The 21,796-nt window shown below is 40.6% G+C and overlaps 1 protein-coding gene across 1 annotated transcript in view; it reads right to left on the bottom strand.

Annotated features, from left to right (window-relative positions):
• Thada (THADA armadillo repeat containing) overlaps positions 1–21,796 on the bottom strand; it is a 294,790-nt gene that overhangs the window by 252,575 nt on the left and 20,419 nt on the right. Inside the window, exons 12-21 of the mRNA XM_021652847.2 lie at positions 21,494–21,645; positions 20,599–20,754; positions 19,613–19,735; positions 16,657–16,780; positions 14,205–14,359; positions 11,279–11,486; positions 8,236–8,371; positions 7,830–7,966; positions 4,931–5,089; positions 2,452–2,609 (exon numbers count right to left, since the gene is read on the bottom strand). Coding sequence (XP_021508522.1) covers positions 2,452–2,609; positions 4,931–5,089; positions 7,830–7,966; positions 8,236–8,371; positions 11,279–11,486; positions 14,205–14,359; positions 16,657–16,780; positions 19,613–19,735; positions 20,599–20,754; positions 21,494–21,645 — 1,508 coding nt within the window. The remainder of the gene's footprint in view (positions 1–2,451; positions 2,610–4,930; positions 5,090–7,829; positions 7,967–8,235; positions 8,372–11,278; positions 11,487–14,204; positions 14,360–16,656; positions 16,781–19,612; positions 19,736–20,598; positions 20,755–21,493; positions 21,646–21,796) is intronic.

The following is a 21,796-nucleotide window of genomic DNA, read 5'->3' as shown; positions in this document are numbered from 1 at the left end:
GAATTAAAAAACAAGCACCAGCTCTCCTCTCCATACAGCAGCACAAGTCCCCCAACTGCCATGCTGCTTTCTGTCAGCCTGCTGTAAATCATCCTTGTGTGTGTTCTACTTAAGTGACCATCCCTTAACAAAGGCCATAAAACCAGGGTGATCTTAAAAAGAACTGGGCAAGAGAAATAACAGTTACCTATGGAACTGTGAGTCAAGAGTGAAAGGTGAAAAAAGAGACGCAGGCTAAGTATCAGCATTTTAGCTTTACAGGGGTGAGTCTGGTGTGGTCACTCTCGTCTGAAGGGTGAACTTTCAAATTGGTGGTTTTGTCACAAATACAGCAAATGTAGCTTTGTCAGGGCAACTATGTCCTTGGAAGTATGGATGTAAGTTAGATACAGCCAGTTACCCTGCTGAAAATTAATGTTCTTTCATTTCCATTTTTAACTCTTAAAAGTATTAATACATGGGATTACTTTTTATTTATGGAAGCAGAATTAGAACTGGCTGTCAACATTTAGAAGGCCAACCTGGGCTACATAACAAGACCTTGTCTCAAAAGTAAGTAAATGGGATGAAGAGCTAGCCAGCAGTTAAGAGCTCTTGCTGTTCTTACAAAAGGACCTAAGGTAAGGTTCAGTTCCCAGTATTCACATGGTGGCTCACAACCATCTGTAATTCCAGTTCCAGGGGATCTGATGACCTCTTCTGACCTCTACAGGTACCAGGCACACATCTGAAGCACATATATATGCAAGCAAACAGCCATAAAATAAGCAAATCTAAGATACTTAAATTAAAAAAAAAATTTTAAAAGAAGCAATTTTATGTTTAGGAAAGAAATCCTATAGTAATGTAAATGACATTAATTTCTGGATGAGAGGACTTTCATGGACTAAATGTTCCTAAGCTATTTGTTTAATAGCCAACAAAACCAAGAGTAAAGCTTTCTACAGAGAACAGTTTCTGTTAGCACACAGCAATTACACATACCCCAGATCCTTCATCGAGCCAATGTCTTCCTACAAAACCACACATGAAGTTATCATGTAAAAAGCACACTAGAAGACTGAGCAGCTCATAAAAATAGAGTAGTGCTTTTTCATTAGTGGGCAGGAGTCTACTTATTCATTTATTCATGCAAAACAGTCACTGAAGAATTCTTTAGTTTAAGACTATTTATTTTTACTTCCTTATTTTTTTTTTTGAAAAAAAACAAACATCTCTTACATTAGTTCCCAATTTTAACATGGCTGTTCCACATAAATTCATTACAATATAAACTTTGGGTGTAATGGAAAGGGAGTCAAGGAGAGCTTTCAAGCCTTTCTCAGTTACAGTGAAAAAGCAAACTGTATTTCTGTTAGTTTGTTCTTGACAGTCAATGGCTTTTAGCATGTGTTTACTTCCTAACAAGATGGTGGACTCACACCGTGAAACAGCTGATCATAACTGGATTCCTCAGCAAGAAGCAGGCTTTGGCACTAGAGCCAGTTGGAATAATGGCTCCAAGTAGCTCTAGGACACCAAGGCCTATTTGATGTGGAAGAGTCGACTGAGGAACATGCCGCCCACATGAGCGCTCCTTCACCCTGCGCTTTTCCAAGGCCTTGCAACATCACTGGCCCAGCTGTTAGCCAGATGGAAGCACATGAGCCAGAGTGTGAGAATAAAAATATTAGCATTATTTCCATGGCACTAGTCACGTGGTTATTGTAGAAATAATCAGCATTAGCATACTACAATATTTGTTTTGTTCTTGAATGTCGTTATACCCTACAGGGGAAATTTATCTTTATTTGAAAAGGTTAAAAAAGGAAAGTGCACACTATATATCTTTGCTGGGAAACTGTGGGAAATGGGTTTGTTGAAACCATATGGAAAGGAAGAAGGAATCAATTAAAAACAGAAATCTAATAAATCTAAAATATTTCCAAATGAAATGCTTGTGGTAAGCTAATTTCTTGTAAACACTGCACTCCATCCCTTGAACAGTCCCAGATGCTGAGTTAACTTTGTGGTCTTCAATGAAAGTCATCCAAAAACACTAAAGTGACTACAACTTTATATTTGAAGAACTGGGAAACAAGAGAGCCATGATCAACCAATGGTACTTTTTATTCCTTTGAAATTTTTAAGAGTTGTGGAGCTTACTAAATAGACAATTTCAGCTAAAATTCAAATTTATGTATGTCAAAAAGAAAAAGAAAAATTTAAATAATAATATTGAAGTCAAAAGTGAGGCAAGTCTGTAATTACTGATATAAAATATTTTTTAAAATGCCATATTTTTAAAATACACTGTAAGGTCTACTATCTTATAATTTCCATGTACCTTTCCTGGTTGGTACCTGTAAAATATTTAAGGTTCAAACCTTTTCTTAAAAGCTGGTCTACACATAGCAGCTTATGCCTTGGCCAAAAATGACACCTGGAGGCATAACCACGCATGTCCCTTACCTGCTGCACTGTTAATAACCCACTGGAAGGCTCTGGCTCAGGCTGCATAGGGAGAAGTTGGCAGAGCGAGCCTAGAAGTAAAGCGACTTCCTTCATGCTCCTCCAGCAGCACACCAGGACCATCTGAGCCGTTACGTCACATGTTTTTCCTTCTTTACCTTAAGGAACAAAACAAAAACTATTGCACATCCCAGGTTTCTTAGAACACGCTTATTCATAATTTCCTCAAGAGTGATCTGTTTGAACAAACAAATCTGTCATATGTTCTATTTATTCAGAGAAAACAAAACACACTAATATTTGAAGAACACACACTATGAGGAAGAAACGTTAGCTTTTTGTTACTTCCAAAAAAATTAAAATGAAACACAATACTGCCTCAAAACTTAGGGCTGCCATTTGAATATTGATGAAACAAACTTTCCAGCTCTCTGTCACACATAAAGTACTACATGGTTGATTATTTAAAAAAAGAAAAGTACTTCTTTACTTTGGTGAGAATGGTTGTTTTGTCAGTTACAGAATGGATAAACCTATTGTTGCTGGTGTCTTGGTTTTGCTTTTTATACACAGGGTCTCCTTATGTAGCTCTGACTGCCTCAGACTCACAACCCTCCTCATCTAGCCTCCTGGGTGCTAGGATTTCAGCATGGTCCTCCATGCTTTCCTAAGAGAGATTTTTTTTTTGAAGATTTATTTTTGAACATTTATTTTTGAAGATTTTATTTCTATTAATTTATTGTGTGTACGTGTGTGTGCACACGCCACATGTGTGAGAGTGCCTGTGGCAATCAGAGGACATTGGATCTCCTAGAGTTACAGGCCATTGTGAGCCACTTGACAGTGGTGCTGGAAATGGAACCCAGGTCCTCTGGAAGAGCAAGTGCTCTTAACCATTAAGCCACTGCTCCAGACCCTAAGACAAAACTTTTAATCTACCTTTTCATCTTTTCTTTCTCTCTTTTTTCTTCCTTCCTTTCTCTCCTTTTCTTTTCTTTTTTTCTTTAATGCACATGAGTGCTTTGCTTGCTTGTGTATCTGTGTACATGTATGCCTGGTGCTCACAGAGGCCAAAGATAGGCAATGGATCCCCTGGAACTAGAGTTACAGACTGTTGTAAACAGCATGTGAGTGCTAGGACTGAACCTAGAGCCTTCAAAAGAACAGCCAGTGCTCTTAACTGCTGAGCTATCTCTTCAGCCCCTCACAGAACTTTTAAAACCAATATAAAATAATAATTATCTTTCAAAATATATTTAAATCACATGGCAATAACCTAAATGTACTCTTACTTATTCTCTTATCTTAGTTGTAGGTGTATTTTAGCACTGGTATTTAAAAAACCTATTAAGATAAAAAAGAAAGTTAACAAAAACTTATTCTACTCACTTGCTTTTGTAAGAAAAGCTTACTGAACTAAAAGAATAAATACACTTACACATATACACAGCATGGGTAGAAAGGCTTCTACACAAAACGGGGGGAACTGGGGAGGAAATGGAACATGACTTTACTTTGCTTTAAATTTATATTTCACGGCTACAGTGAAAACATATTTTTATAATTTTAAAAATACAATTGCAAAGAGAATTTTTTGCAAGACAATAACCCCATCTAGTGGAGAACATAGCCACAGGATAAATCACTAAGAAATTACTGCTTGTGGTAACTTTTTTCAGTAACAACTGATAAAGTAAACCACACAGACTAGAATTTTGGAGGCTTGGTATAACACAGAAGCACATATTCTGTTCAGGGTTATGATTTCCTTTAAAAGGATACTGATTTCAAGAACTCCCACAGCAGACACCAGCGAAGGAAGAAGATTTGGGTGGCATCACCCAAATCATTATCATCATGTGCCCTGCTCTCACCAGCTGGGCTGTTACAGGGTCTTATAGCCAAAAGCTTTGTGTTGTAGCATCATCTATGTTGAAGTCAGGTGTTCCATTTTCTGGTAAAGCTCTTATGAAGTCATTCCAGAACCCAAATTAAGAAGAAAAACTTTGTTTTCCAGAAATGTTCTGCAGATCTGCACGCTCTTTTATTATCCAAAGGGTGTTCTAGACTGGAAAGATGGCTCAGCAGTTAAGGGCGTGTACACTCTTATAGTACCCAAGTCAGGTTTCAGCACCCACATCAGGCAACTCACAACTGCCTACAACTTCAGCTTCAGGAGGATCTGACACCTCTGGCCTACACAGACATCTGCACTTTAGGTGTGTGCATACTCGCACATCTGCACACATGTGCACACACACATTATTTAAAATAAAACAATTTTTAAAAAGAAAGTCTGTGTACTTTAAATTACTGAAATACTTGTGGTCGGTGTACAGTGGTATAGGTTCATTAGTCTAACACTAGCCTAACATGCCTTACAGGGCTGAGTTCAAGCCCCAGCAACACACAGATTCACAGACATACACACACACACATACTAATACCACTGTTATTATAACAGTTTCATCTTCCTTACCTTTGATTTCTGCAGAACTATCAATATTGGAGACACTGGTACTCAAGTCCTCCAAATCAAAGCTATCACATTCTTTCAGCATTTTGGCTTGGCTGAAGTACTCATTTGTGTCCCGTGGTTGAATCTCATTGAGAATGACCTGCAATCGGCTTGCTGACTCTGCAGAAAATGTAAATATGCATGAATGCCCAGTCTCAAGTCAAGTGCAGGTTTCCTCAACTAACTCAAATTTGCTGTAATTTTCCACAGTGAAAGTCAGCTGTACTCAGAGGATGTAGATGAAAGTTACATAGGGGCTTCATGATATTAGTGTTTACTCTTAGATATGACAGTTTAGGCTGAAGAGATGAAAAACACAGTTCAAACATCTACCTTTCAAAGGCTACCATGACTGCTTTCCTGAGTTATCTAGATTCTCAGAGACAGTGCTTAATCATGTGCAAGAAGTACAGGAGAACCTGTTTTCTAGCCTACAATGTAAGTTAGAGAAATTGAAAAATAAAACTGTATTATAATAGCTTAAAAAAATCAACACCACACAATCTTTTGTAACATAGGCATATGAAGATGCCATATTTGGCTTAGAAAAGGGGAAAACATGGCCTTCTCAGCATGATGAACAGTGCTAATATTTCATGAAATGTCTTTTTTTACTTGCCAGGCACTCACTGGAGAAGGAGCAAAGTATAGAAAGGCAGCCCTTTGTTCACTGCTGAGTCACTAGTGCCTAAAACAAACCTTACTCAGCACAGAGGTTCAGGAAATCGGGCTGAATTAATGGGATGGTGGATGGGTAGTAAGTCACCCAAGCTCTAGTTTTTAGAAAGTATGAACAGGTAACCCATCACATGGGATGAACAGAAAAATGTAGGAGGAGGCACAGACAGCAAACAACTATTCAGGCATTGTGGGAAATTCACAGCTCAAATTGTCTTTGTGGGCATTCAACCAACATATTATGCTTGTTTGTTGCTTCCTTGAGATTTTGTCAAAACAGCAAATTTTAACAATAACCCCTCTCCAGGGGGAGGAGGGGAGGAAGCCATGAAAGAGTACAAAAAAAAGAGAAATGATCAGAACAAAGTTTTAAGAATTCTATCCATCTAGCTGGCTCTTAGGGCACACCTTTCTCAAGGGGGCTCAAAATATATGGCCATAAAAAAGGCAAGTGGCAGGAAAAAATATAAAGAGCAAGGAAAAAGAAAAGGGAACATTCAGGAAAAGTCTAGCTGAAGACAGTATCTGAGACAAGCTTTCTTAAATTTAAAATCTTTTTTATTTTCTTTTACATTTTTCCATACAATATATTTTGATGACATTATTTCCCCTCTCTGCCCATTATTTCTCCCAAATCTGCCCAGATCTTCCCTATCTGACAACAAAACCTCTTATGCACACTCTGCAAGCTCTATTTACAATAGGGAACTGAAACATTCACTATCGCTTATTCAGGATCTACCAGTACTTGCCTGAGCCAATGACTACTAACAAGAATCTGCATGTTTCTTATTTCTTAGTACTATGTACCAAGAGAACTAAAGCATCAAACTTCAGTATGTAGATTAACATGAGCCAAATAATTAACTCTGTCTTAGAATCATGAATTATCACTGATTTTCATCACAAGGCAGGAAAACACAGACACCACTCCTATAAAATTAGTTTCCTGAAGGGCAGATCCCGGGGAGAAGAGCATTAGGACACAAACTGGACAGTGAGCAGATGCCAAACCACTATAGGACCTGGTTGGAGGGCACTAAAGTATCGAAGTGAGACAAAACAAAAGGCTAAAGACTATGTGTCATTCAAATTATAAATGATATGGTTAGGAAAAAGTAATTTGAACATTATTAGAAGGATTACAGGGAAATTCATATGGAAAGATCTAGAATAAGCTAAGAAAACCGAAAATTACCTGGAGAGAATGAGAAGATGAAAAGAAAAAGAAAATGGACATGCACTGGGTATGAGGGGGAGACTGCCAAGCAGCCCTAAAGCCCTGACCTGCGCAGAGCTCCAATGAAGGAACGTATGCGAAGAGGCAGAGACATGAGAAAAAAAGCAGATGGAAATTCCCGAGTTCAACTGTGGGTAACTATTTCCTTCCAGTTCTTCCCATCATCTGGTCTTTGTCCATTTCACATTCCCAGCAAGCTGTCTTTTCTGACCACTCCATCAGCAGCCCACCTCACAGATTTGTACTACCTGCTCTGAAAAACAGTACTATAAAACCCAACTAATCTTGTTAATCACCTGGTTCCCTGGAGCTTGGTGGTCATTTTGTATAAAGTGTTTGCAACTTTTTTGGTCTTTTTATTTTTTTATTGGTTATACATAATGGGTATACCGATGTGTATAAATTTAGAGCATATTTCCCTTATTACCATCTCTGGTCCTCCTCACTGCTATCACCTCCTTCTTTGTTCCAAGTAGTCCCTCATCTACTTCTTGTCTCCAACTCTTTTTTTTTTTTTTTTTTTTAATGATAACTCAGTGGATTACAGCCCTTGCTTATAGACAGACAGATGAGTGTGTTTACAGAAACAAAGGCACCTTACTGGTTACTTCACAGCTGTGTAAAATGTCTCTCCTGCTGGGGACTTTTTTCCCCCTTTGGTTTTTCAAGACAGGGTTTCTCTGTGTAGTCCTGGCTGTCCTGGACTCTCTCTGTAGACAAGGCTGGCCTTGAACTTACAGAGATCTGCCTGTCTCTGCCTCCCCAAGTGCTGGGTTAAAGGCATGTGCCACCATGCCCAGCTTTTTAATAGTTGCAAGTATTACTAAAAGATTAGAAATAGCATGAAAAATGTTTTCCCCTGGATTTAGCTTTTGTATCTCTTCAAAGGAATAAGAAGGAGATATACAAGAAACAGAACCGCGAGGACCCTCATCTGCTGACCTGAGTCAGTGTCCATAGGGATGAGGCCTTCGGGGGAGGAGCTCTGGATGACAGGAGACACCACGGCAGAGAGCCTGTAGGACAGGAGCAGAAGCTTCCCCAGCACCGTCCTCCACTCACCCACCAGCCGCAAGTCGCTGCAAACACAGTACAAACATTTACATTAAAATGCAAAAACTCATTTGAAAAGAAAATTAACACAAAAAGGAGGTGAAAGAATCTGTAGCTTAAAACTATGTGGTATATAAAATATTAGGAGCTTAAAACATGTATGTATGGGTAGATAACTAAATCTAATTTTCAATTCTTTTTAAGGCATTCCTTTCCCTAGGCACGCTCCACTAAGAATCTACAGGTCAGACATAAGCACATTTCTAAAACAAAATATAGCTGTGGACATTCTTACTTGAGAGGCAACTTCTGGAAAGCTCTTGTTATACAGTGGACTCTCCCATACATTGGAAATGAAGATGCAGCCTGAAGCAGAGAGTTCTCAGCCTGAGATATTTCATCCTCAAGATTTTCCATCAAGCATTTAATAACTAGAAAAAGCAAACAGAAAACTGAAATAGCCTCAGTTATAAAACAGTTATAATTACAGAAAAATATTACAGCCAGCTCAATCAACTAAAAGTTATACTAGAGGTTCTGTATATATTACACACGTAGACATGTGCACGTGTGTGCATATGTACAAGTGAAGGCCAGAGACCTCTGGCTGGTCTCTTCTCCATGCTGGATATCTTATCCAATCGGATCCCACCTTATTTTCTGAAGGCAGGGTCTTTCTGAACGTAGGCTCAGTGAGGCCTGCTGGCTGGCTGGATGGCTTAGAGAAGCATCGTGTCTCTGCCTCCGAGGCTGGAATGGCAGGTGCACATCGCCACACCTGGCTTTTTACATAGATGCTGACAATCACAACTTGGATCCTCAAGTGAGCATAGCGAGCACCCCGCCAAAGGAGTCATCTCCCAGCCCCTAGATTTCTCAGGGGTATCAAAGCCTGTTACCAATTTCTAGTTAAGACACTATTAAAGAACAGAATTCATTCACTTATTTGCCAGGGTTCATGATGACATTCACTCTGAGCCACCCTCTACGTGGGTGTCAGACTCCAGGATCATGTAGCAAGGGTTAATTGGCCAAAAATGACACTTAGTGACAGTGTATTCAAGATAGAATTCAGACACCATGAAATTCATGTGTACAAGTTGGGCCAGTAAGATGACTCAGAGGGTAAAGGAGCTTTCAGTCAATCCTGATGACCTGAGTTAGATCCCTAGATCCAGTCGTGGTAGAAGAGAATTGGCTCCTGAAGTTGTCCTGACATCCATACTGTTGCACAAACACACATACAATAAATGCAATAAAAATCAGAGTGGACAAGTCAATCATTTTTCTGTCATCATATATACACAAACATAAACATTATCTAGAACATTTCATTGTCAGAGCCACATAACACACACACACACACACATAAAAGAAACTGTACTCAGCAGCAGTGATCACTCTTGTAGCTTTGCTCTGCTTTTTGTAACCACTGACTTACTCTGTCCCTATAGATCTGCCTATTCTTAGCCAGATGTAGTGATATGTACCTGTAATCCTAAAACTTTGGGAAGCGAAGGTGGGGAGATCAGGAGTTCAGAACCAGCCTGGCTACATAGCAAACCGGAAGCCGGCCTGAGATACGTGAGATGCTGTCTCAAAACAACAACGGATCTGCACTGACTCCAATCAGGTCTCATAATGTCTTTCAAAGTTCATCAAGCTGTAGCAATACTTCATTCTTTCATATGGCTGGATAACAGACCACTGTACAGGCATAACACACTTACCATTTAGCAACTGATGTCACATGATTTGGTGCCGCTTTTAGACCAGTATGGATAACAAAGCTATAAACACTCTTGTACAATTTTTGCCTGGGCATATGCTTTCATTTCAATGGATACTTACAAACTGAGTGTCTGTGTGCACAGCCTCAATCATAGCAGTGCATATTCTGTTCTCTCTACAACCCTATTAATATTTACAATTTGGGGTTTTCTTATTCCACTTGGAATGAAGTCTTTCCTCTCTGTGATTTGCTCTGCATTTCCCTTCAGGGTGATGGTAATGAGTGCTGTAGCCTATACTTGCTGTTCGCTTACCTAGCATGCACAGTCCTGGGCTGCTGCTAGGAAATCCCTGCGACTACCCTGCACAATCTGGGGAAGGCAGCTCATGACAGTAATCTCATCACTCAGAAGGTGAAGACAGGATGAAGCTTGCTAACTACACAGCAAGCTTCAGGTCGACCAAGGCTACATCAGCTCCTATTCAAAAAAAGGAGGCGTAAGAGGTGGAGAGCTGGAAGAGCTCAACAACCCTGAAAGATCCCAGTTTCAATCGCCAGCACTGAGATAAAGTTTGGTGTGACACACACATTTGTAACCGCAGTGGTGGGGTGGCAAGCAGAAACAGGCCAATTCGGAGGTTCCCTGACTAGCCAATCCAGCAGAAACAGCAAGTTCCAGGTTCAATGAAGAGACTTATTAAAAATTAGGGTAAGAGGGCTGGAGAGATGGCTTAATGGTCTCGTGCTGCGCAGGCATGTGGACCTGAGTCAGATCCCACAGCCGGGCAGGAGCTGGAAGCCACAACCCTAGCTCTGCGGCAGATGGACGGGGGCTCTCTGGGGCTTGCTGGCCCCTACTGTAGCTCCAGGCTCAGTGAGAGAGCTTGCTTCAAGAGAAGAAAACAGATGGTAGGACAGGACACCAAATCCTCTCCACCGGCTTCTGTGTACATGCACACACGTGTGCATACAGCACATGCATGTACTCACATACACAGTGGTTTTCTAAGTTTTAATGTTTTTAAAAATAATTTAAAATGTAAGGTAGAGAGGTGATTGGATAAAATATCCCAACATCAAAGTAACTCTGCTTTGGTACAGACATAATGAAGATGATCTGTCTATGGTCACAAAAAAATAATAACAACAACATAGGAAAAAGTGTATTTTGAGTAAAAGAGAAAGAAGTTGCTCTTCTTAAAATGTGCCTTATTAATGTATACTTGTGCATCTACTTATTTTGCATAACTCTTCTGTTTAGAAACAGGTGTTAGTCAGGAGGTAGTGGTGCACACTTTAATGCCAGCATTAAGAAGGCAGAAGCAGGCAGGTCTCCGAGTTTGAGGGCAGCCTGGTCTACAGAGCTAGTTCCAGGACAAAGAGCTACTCAGAGAAATCTTGTCTCAAATAAACAAAACAAAAAGAAAAAGAAGTATTAAAGATGAGTAAATTTAATTTGCATAAATGGTACACGTATTCTCATATGTGTTGGCAAATTCTTAAAATACAAGCAAGTGAATATCCAGCCAATGGGTACTCTAACCAAATAGAAAATAAAATACAGAGTTTGTAAGTTACAACAAAAGTTCGCCTTCTCAATACAAACCTACTAAAGTGTTCCTTTCCACCACAGCAGACTTCTCTCGCACTCCGTGTGTGAACTGTTGTGCTGAGGAGTCAGACAGGGAGGCTGGCAGGGCATCCTGCCATATCAGCAAGTTCAGCAGGTAGGAGGCCGTCACACAGTCATATGGTTTCGTGCTGGTGCTGAGCTCCAGTGCTGCCTGGAACAGGCCTTGCAGCATCTCAGAATCCTAGAGCAGAGCACAGTCTCGGTCACCATGCAGAAAGGAACTTGAAGGAACAATGTATTTCAACTCACTGCCCACCAACTGGGTGAGACTCCATACGAACCTAAGTGATGGTGAACTGATTTTCTTCATGAACACAGGCTACCCTGTCATAGTACTTGGTGCATCTCCCAGTTTATGTTTGAGCTGAGCCACATTCTTGTCCTTTCCCTGTCTCCCTTTCCAAAAAACTGGCTCCTCACGCTAAAAACTCCACATGAGTGGAGAACAAAGGACCAGACAGAACTGGGCATCCAAACTCTTAACACCCGCGTGTCAAGTAAGGCTCTACTCACGTTGTGCTAAAGAGCACAGAAAAAGGGAGAGCTCACTGTAACAACTTAGAAAGGGCACTGGACTGGCGACAGAAGACATGGATCCCACAGTTACAGCTGCATGTTCACCACTCTGGACATCGTGTGCAGTTGCTCAATAATATTATGATTCTCTTTGGACTATTCAAGAACTACCTAACAGGAGGGATTAGAAATTCATTTCTGGATTTGATTATTAGTACACTGACATTTAATATGTCAAACAATTTCAAAACAGTAGATAGCAAACACACTTATTTGAATATTAGTTTGTTTCTATCCAAATTCTTTTCTAGTTGATATTACAGTAAATCTTAAACTACACTACCTATTAGTCAGTAAGAGACAAAATAAACAGCTTAAAAACTGAAAAGAGTTTTATTCCATTTGGATCAAAATATTAATACAAGAGACTCTAGAAAGAACACAGTGCCTAACAACGTGAGTCAGATCACTGGAACCAACATGGTGTAAAAAGAGAATCAACTTCTGCAGGCTGTCCTCCGACCTAAACACACACACACACACACACACACACACACACACACACACACACGTACGCACGCACACGCACAAACAAATGGAAATGTAATTCAAAAACTTAAAACATGAATGCACCATAAAGATGTAGGATGTGTAGCTCCACAGAAAGAATGGAAGTGACTCAGACAAACAGTAAGGACATATCAGAAAGACATGCCATCACGGACATTTATTACACATATACAGGGTGTTAGAGTGCTTAGGCTAATGCTCAGGGAATACTTTCATGTTATCTTAAACTGTTCAAAACATTATGTACTAGACAAGATATAGGATACAGGACAATGGAAATACATAACCAGTATTTTTAAATTATTTTTTTAAGTAGAAGGTGATCAAATCTTTTAATTACATTATTTATTTGGGGGTAGGGAGCTGAAAGGAACTTGCACACTGCACACTATGGTACTCACGTGGTGGTCAGGGGACAACTAAAAGAACTGTTTCTCTCCCTCTGTCATGTAGAGTGCAGAGACAAAACCCAGGTCACCCAGCATGGAGACGAGCACCTTTAGCTACTGAGCCATCTTGCCTGCCCTATTTTAAAATCTTAAATGTTTATGTCAACCATTTTACTAACATGCAACAAGACCAGATACTATAACCGAAATCCTCACTTAAACCACATGAGGCAAAAACTTCTTAGATTCCACAGTATCTCTGTGGCAAGCACATGTTCATGGAATTAAAGAGGCAGAGGTCCTTCCAGAGCCCTTCACAGGTTCGGTAAGTACCAGGCCTTTCTATAATTTACCTTCTCACTCCAGAGCTCTCAAAAATTATTTGAAAGGAATGAGGCATAGCTAATCTATATGATAATAAGCTACATGGGATGAACAGTAAAGGAGATTGTGCTGATAGAAGAAAAATCTATTTTTAAATTCCACAGGGCACAGGAGTTGAGCAGCGAGCACCAAAGAATCCTATGCTCACAAAGGCACCCCGGAAGACTACAGGCACAGATAAGATTCTGGGCAGCAATTCCTAACCTGGACCAAGTCAGAACAATGGTACCCTGAGAGCCTGCAATGCCACACCAAAGACACAGAAGCAACAACACAATGCTGTCAGTCTGGCGCTGCTCTTCTGAATCCTACCCCTATAAGACGATGTCAGGCTATATGTCATATCCTAAATATAGCAGCTGCAACCCGCAGGTCCCTTGGCCTCTGGAGAGTGCTAACGGAAGGAAGGCTGTAGCGAAGCTCTATACCCACTATGTTCCTGGTGATCCCACATCCCTGGGGTCCAATGCACACCCACTTTACACTGTGCCCTTACTCCTAATCCCATCTTTGTTTCTATCCAGGGCAGGAAGAACAGTGTTAGGCAGAGGGCTGGGGTGAGTGCCTCAGCAGAGAACTGCTGCTAACCTCAAATATTTTGAGGTTTCAGTCTCGGTTTAGCTACTGCTTTTTGAAAGACCAGAAACACATTCTCCACCTCATTTCCACTCAGCTTCTCGGTCTACTAATCAGGAAGATTATCTTTAAAACCTCAAAATTACTGTAAGTGATATGTTTTGAGCGAATATTACAAGCCCAAGTGAACTGTGGAGACCACAAAACTGAAATCTACCAATTAGCTTGTAAATAGCAAATCCTACTGCCTCCTACACCTCCATTTCCATCAAAGCAATTTTTAAAAGTATAGCCCAATGATGTGGATTTTTACCATTTCCCACCCCTGCAGGATCAGATAATAACTGAAAGAAATACTCAAAAGACCTAAGGAGGCAAACAGCTGGGACAATCCGGACTGCCTTAAGTAAGATTAAACAGAAGTTCCACGTACACACATATTTACATGAGTAAAACCCAAATACCTGGAGGTGAGCAGCTGTTACTGATGACAGCTTCATCAGAAGATCGAATGCTAACGTCTTCACTTCTTCAAAAGTACTCGTAAAGCATTCCAGGAGTATTTGGAAACGGCCAGCATCAATATCATGACTCAGCTGATATACTGTTTGGATGTTGCCTTAAAATTTTAAATAAATGACATCATTTAAAAATTAATTATTTAAAAAAAAATCAATGGCCCAAAGTTATCTGGGCAAATATTTATGTAAGATCAGCACAAGAACTCACACTTCCTGATCCACAGGAACAGTAAGATTTCATTTCATACTTTCCACAGAATACACTATGCACAATAGTATAAAACTTCATCTCTTCAAATGACAAAGTACTACAGCTTTACGAATATATAACAGCTATTTCTAAGGATTAAAAACATTGCATTCCTTTTCAAAAAGTCTGAAAGATCACTTAGTTACTTTTAAAATAAAAATAAACAAATAAATTTAGGAACATGCCTTTTTAAAAATCTTCATGGGGCTAAAAAGATGATTTAGAAGCTAAATATTACTTGCTGCTCTTGTGGAACACCCATGCGGTATCTCATAGCCATCTGTAACTCCAGTCCAGGAAACCCAATGCCATCTCTGGCCTTGGTGGGCACCAGGAACACAGAAGATACATGCAGGCAGATGAACATTCGTGTGCATAAAATAAATCTTTAAAACAAACAAACAAAAAGCTTACTGAGCCAAGATCCGAAGTCTAAAAAGTAAGCTGGCTGGCACATACTGATAAGCATGACGCTTCCTATAATCTTCTATTTTGACCCAAATTGCTGACATAAAATCTATATGGTCGTAGTGTGTATTTCATTTTGAGAATTATTTTTTTTTATTTTATGCATATGAGTATTTTGCCTACATATATGTATGTATACCACATATGTTCCCAGTGTCCACAGAAGTCAAAAGAGGGGATAAGATTCCCTGGAAGTAGAGTTATAGACAGTTGTGAGTTTCCATGTGGGTCCTGAACTCGCACCTGAGTGTTCTACAGGTGCAGGAATTACTCTTCTCCACTTGGCCATTTTTCCAGTCCTGTGGACAGTATGTTTAATATGCTGCTGGGTTTTGTTTGCTGTAGTACCTTCCTGAAGCTTCTGCATCTGTATTCATAAAGATACTGGTCTATAGCTTTCTTACAGAGCCTCTATTTTTACATTTTTTATTGCATATCTTTATTTGTGGGGGCCTGGGCATGCACACACATGCCATGGTACATGTGCAGAGGTCAGAGAACAACCTGCAGGAGTCAGTTCTCTCCTTCCACCATGTGGGAGGCAACTAGGGAGGCAGGCTTGGCAGTAAGGCCTTCACCCACTGAGCCATCTTGCTGGGCCTCTTACAGAACCTTATTTGCCTTTCTAATGAGCTTCACAGAATGAGTAAGGAAGTCATCCCTCCTCTTCAGTTTTGTGAAAAGACTGTGAGAAGGGATAACTCTTATTATCTGATGGAATTTACCAGTAAAGGCACTTGTCCTGACTTTGTTTTGTTAGAATACTTTTTTGATTATTTATTTGTTTTGAGACAAGGTCTTGGCTATGTACAACAGGTTGCCTTCTAATCTGAGATCCTCCTGCCTCAGCCCTTCAAGTATTGGGATTAAAAGCATATATCATCATATCCAAATGCTGGGAGGTTTTGATTACTGCTTCAATCTATTTACTAATTACAGAATTATCCTTTGTCGAGCTGGAGAGATGGCTCAGTGGTTAAGAGCACTATCTGCTCTTCTAGAGGTCCTGAGTTTCCAGCAACTACATGGTGGCTCACAACCATCTATACTGGGTTCTGATGCCCTCTTCTGGAGTGCAGGGGTACATGGAGACAGAGCATTCATATACATAAAGTAAATAAATAAATCTTAAAAAAAAAAAAAAGAGAGAATTATCCTTTGTTTCACAGTTTTGTTTTGTTTTTTTTTCTTTTTACCGGAATCAACATGTATATTTCATGTAGACAATTTAATTTGTTGGCATGCAATGTTTTTATATGATTTCTGAAAGTGTAGTGATCTTCATGCAGATGGCTATACAAGAATCCACATTTTAGCCACAAGGCTTATTCATCTTATATATTAAATATAAGACAAACCATTATGGTTTTCACTTTAAAATTAAGAGATGAAGCCCTTTCTTGTAACAGCACAAATAAGTGTGGCAGGGAAGTTTGGGAAGCCTTGCTGCAGTAAGCCAAGAGGATCCATGAAACTTGGCATGTGTTTGACAAACAGTAATGAACAAAAAGAGGAGACAGTTTCTTTCCCATTTGCCCTTCACTAGCAACTTTAATTATGTCCAAACGAAAGCTATATACTAAAAAGGAATCTATAAGAAGACAACAAAATTGAAATGTCAAGCAAAGCAATATGCTAACAAAGAGTTACATTTCCCAGACATTGTTTGAAGCTTACCTTCTGAGACAGGAAACACCTCAGCTACTGATCCTAAAATGGTTAAAGCTGAAAACCTAGTTGAGTAGGAAGATCCAGGAAACAATGCTTCAAAAAGAATGTTGCAAACAGATGACATGAAATTCTAAAATTAAGAACAAATCACAATTAGGTATAATTAAGTAAATGGCAGTTGGTCAGGGTGGTTCCTTTCAGGATAAGTATTTCTACTACCTGTACCTCAGGGTAAAGGCTCTGCTGATACTGTCCTAGCTGTTTGAATGTCAGCTTGACACCTACTAGAGGTGGATAGTTTATCCCCTAAAGAAGCATCTGCTTCAAGTTTGACCACCAATGGGAAGGTATCAAAGTGGGGGATAAAGGGGGATTTAAGAGGCAAGGCCTGGTGGAAGGAATTACCCAGGAATTGATTAATTCCACTGGGGTGAACCAGGTTACTTTTAAACTCTGAGTTTCCATGGGGGTGGGTGTGAGGCTACAGGTTTACTTTCTCAACTTGCTCTCTCACCTTCACGCCTAAACACGTGCTTCTCCCACACGGTGTCCACCACTCTGCTATCTCGTGACATGGTCAGGGAGCCATCAATTCTGCTGCCTGGTCTTTCCAGCTACTAACACTCTTCTTCATAACCTCGATCCTTTCCAAAGTACCCTCCCTCGGGTGTTTGATATAGCAACACAAAAGGGACAATATTCAAGGCCAAACTACATCATGACTTTATAAAACCCTGTCCTCTCAGACTCAATGAGATAAACAAACACAGTTTTAGAAAAAAAAAAAAACAAGATCTACTCAGGCCCTGTCAGTGCCAGGGCTTTACAAATCCTGACTTCTCTAGACAGAAGCCATTAGGCATCAGAGGGATGCAGCTTTTCAAAGTTTCAGAGAAAATAAAGGTTGAGCCAATGAAGACTACCAAATTGACTGTAACACAATTTATACAAAGACCTAACTATTCCATTGTTTTCTACTCGTCCCAAGGCTCAGACGCTACCATTCTACTTATACAAATGATTTTTTAGAAAACTTTTAATCAGGGAGCTAGAGAGATGGCTCACTTGTTAAGAGCACTGTCTGCTCTTGCAAAGGTCCTGAGTTCAATTCCCAGCAACCACATGGTGGCTCACAACCATCTATAGTGAGATCTGGTGACTTCTTCTGGCCTGGAGGAATACATGCAGGCAAAACACTGTATAAATAATAAATGATAAATTTAAAAAAAAAAAAAAAGAAAACTTTTAATCAACAGGACCCCAGGCATGAACACTCACAAGAGGTGAATATATGCCTTTGTCAGTTTCTATTGTGGTTATTGAGACAATCTCATGGATGCCATTCTGGTTCTGACCTTTTTATGTAGCAGAGGGTGACCTTCAATTCTAACCCTCCTGCTTCCAGATGGTAAGTGCTGAGACAACAGGCAGCCCCACATATCCACATGCTGGATTTCATAAACAGCTTGAGATGCAACACATGGCTTTATGCATACTAGGAAAGCACTCTACACAAACTAACTCAGATTAAGTCTCTAAGGCCTAATGTTCAAAACATGCAGAGCTGTCAGACATGGTATACCTGACTATAAGCACAGCAATCGGAAACTAAGACAGGAGCAACACAGTTTGGGGCCAGCATCAGCTACGCAGTGAGGCCTTGTCTCAGAGGGGAAAAGGAAGATCCATAGCAAAAACTAAAACACAGGCGTGTGTGAAAATTTAGAATCTCACTCCACACACCAGGCTTTATGCTCCTATGCGCTTAAGTGCTATTCCACGAATGCCATGCCACTCCTTTCAGAGAGAAGCAAGACATGTAGACATCCTCTAATCCAGCAATGACCTAAGAAAGGCAAGGAACACTCATTCTCAAACACAGGGAGGAGCTCCACATGCACTCTAAACCACTTTTCCTGGTTCCTGGTGAAGTTTTTTAAGTTTTATTAATTTATTTATTATGTGTGTATCTGTACACAGGCAGCACCTGTCACTGTGCCCATGTGAAGATCAGATGACAATCTGCTGGAGCAGGCTTTCTCCATGTGGAGTCTAGGCCTAGCAGCAGGCCTTTTAACCTGATGAGCCATCAGCTCAGGTTTACCAAAGGTTTCTTGCTTAACTCTCAAAACCAAGTTGGGAGTTTTCATTTGTTTTGGTGATTTTGCTTTCTCCGTATGGTTTGGTTGTTTGTTTTTGAGACAGAGCTCACTATGTAGCCTTGGCTGACCTACAAAGCAGGAGGTCAGGAAGAAGGGTCAGTCAGCCTGGTACTTGGGATACAACCATGAGGACCTGAGTTGGATCCCTAACACCCAAAGCCTAGGGTTGCAATGCAGACTTGTAATCGGCCCTAGGTTACAGAGATGAGAGGATGCTTGGGGCTTGCTGCCAAACAATCTGGCTCAATCAACAAGCTCTAGATTCAGTGAGACGCCCATCTCAAAAATAAGGTGGACAGCAATCAAGGAAGGTACTTCCTATCAACCTCTGCCTTCCACATGCATGCATGCATACATTCATGACCATGGAACACACTCACTCAGTGTCTCTGTGTGTATGTGTGTATGTCCCCATCACACACACACACAACTGAAAGTTGTCAATCTGACCCATAGCCAGCACAAAGTCTTCTGCCACGTGAAGAAGTAGAGTTTAGAGGTAGCAACTACCCAAGTGTCGGAGTAATAAGTAAACTGGCCCAATAAGAAGTAAACTACTGAGGTAAGCCTGTTGTGTCATTATGTCACATTCCTCAAGTACTGCCTTGGTTGCATGACTCAGGCCACCTCCAGAGAAGTACCCAGGCCCAGAAGGAATATGTTAACAGCCAGCGTGGTGAGGAAAAAGCACAAAGCCACGATTCCCAAAAGACATTTCTATTTATTTCTATTTGCTGCCCTCTAGTGCTTCCTCACAGTGTGAGGTTTCTGAGGCTCTGCATATCTGGCACATTGCCTACCTTATACTGCTGTAAAGAGGCAGAAGGCTGCTCTCTGCTGGACCCGTTCTCTGAGTCAGATGTGGGTTTCCTTTGCTCCAATTTATATAGTACCTGAGAACTTTCTTGAATCCTACAGAACAACTTTTAGGGAGACAAAGACATTTTTTTTTTTTTCTGAAACATGTGAACCACACAGTAAACTAAAACATCAGCCTAAAGGGACAATTTAAGGAGAAGAGAGTGCCTGAGCTTTCAAATCTTGAAATCTGCAGTTTCATTTTGACATAAAATAAACATTGTACAGTTTTACCAAAAACAACTTATTACTACAAGCAGAATCAAACCAGTTTTTCCCCATTTCCATTAAGCTGGTGTGAACCTGAAGATTATAGTCACTTCTATACCAATGCCTTGCCACAGATGTGCTATACGACTGATTCAAGATGAGTAACTCATAAAATTGCCATTGCATGGGGTGCTTAAAAATGCACATGCTTCCTCCCGCTCTCACCAGCGCTTTCTTCAAACCGCCTACGCTCTAAGAACCCCAATGCTGAACTTTTTTTCTTTCAAAAAAGAGTTTGGGCTGGTGGGACAGCTCAGTGACTAAGGTTCCCTGTCACCAAGCCTGATGACCTAAGTCTGTTTCCGGGATCCACATGCAGATGGAGGGAACCAACTCCTGAAAACTGTCCTCTGACCTCCATAACTGCACCCTGTTATGCACACTTGTCCCCTAAATAAATGAATAAAATGTTTAAAATTATATTTTTAAGAGGTCAGGGTTGATTTTTTTTTACACCGAAATGAAAGAACTTTTTGTGCTATATTTTAATCCCACACGTAAGCTTGCTGAACTCAGGGAAAGACACTGAAGCCATGAAGCTACATGGAGCCCTACACCACAACCATTCCACACTCTCCCCAAACCTGGGATCTGTTTAAAAAGCAATTTCTAGAACAATTACGACTCCCCACTCTGGAGGGCAGATGCAAAGGTCTACCTTTTTAAGGAGGGAGCAGATCTGCTGCCGCACCCCTGGAGACTGGCTATTGAGGTTGTATGTGACGAAGAACTGAATCCACTGCATCTCCTTGGCAGAGACCACTTCTGTGCTCCGATTACTCTCACAAAGCAAGCCTAGTGTGTCTATCCGCACCTAAAGTACACCAAACAATACAATGTGAATACTTCAAATGTGTAAAATTTGTGTAAGCTACGTTAGTAAACTTCAATTGCCCACATATACCTCAGAAAGGTTTCTTAATCCAAAATCACCTTTTAGTTACTTCTCTAAAACTGTCTCATCACACATATACACTGAGACTTACACAAATTCAAAAGCCTTATGTGCGCAGCACTCAGCTCTGGCCCTTTCTTGTCTTCTCAGTGCTGCCTTACTCCAGGGTGCCACAGCTAAGGCTCAGCTCACACTAGCCAGTCTCCTGGCTTCTTTCTGCTCCTACTCCAAACTTCCTGACTCCACTGACAACCAGTGAACAAACCCATTCAGTCTGTTACTGGGAACCAACAAAGTCATCAGTCCAGCCCTAGAGGTTTCCCAAACATGAACAGGCTTCCATTCTGGGTGCTGATTCATCACTCTATTTCCTAACCAACCATCGCCTACTCTGATCAGGCTCTTCTACGCCTTCCAGATAAAACCCCTTATCAGGACATACTGACATCGGATTGTCACTCAGAGTGGTGGGTTCTTTATGTAAACTGTCTGTGCTCCCCAACTAGGTAGTGCATAGACTGAGTACAAGGATGACACTTTCTACTGTCTTCTTAATGGACTCCCTAACCCTGTGCTAGGTACAAGTTAGTGACTTCTAGCTGGACTACTAAAGGAATCAGATTATCAGGGACTATGTATGCAACACAAGTTTCCTTACTTGGCACTGTTGATGAATTAAGCCTTGCTTTACCCTTGCACTGCACACCAGGTTCTCCCAGGCATGAGTTGCAGACTGAAGATGTCCATGAGCTCGAGCTGTTCGCAGACATGCCATCAAAGCTCCCAGAGCCCCTCTGTGATTACAAGACCCTAAAAGGAGAAAAAACTATTCTTGTTCTAAAAGCACAATAGCAAAGACTATTCCTGTGCTGTGTAATAACTGTGACATGCCAACTTTTATGTTCCAATTAACATTCAAGTCTAACCTAATTCTAACATGAATTAAAGTGCTTATCTAAGT

This window comes from Meriones unguiculatus, chromosome 1 (assembly GCF_030254825.1).
Source record: "Meriones unguiculatus strain TT.TT164.6M chromosome 1, Bangor_MerUng_6.1, whole genome shotgun sequence".
NCBI lineage: Eukaryota > Metazoa > Chordata > Mammalia > Rodentia > Muridae > Meriones > Meriones unguiculatus.
This window is presented reverse-complemented; position numbering and strand designations above follow the sequence as displayed.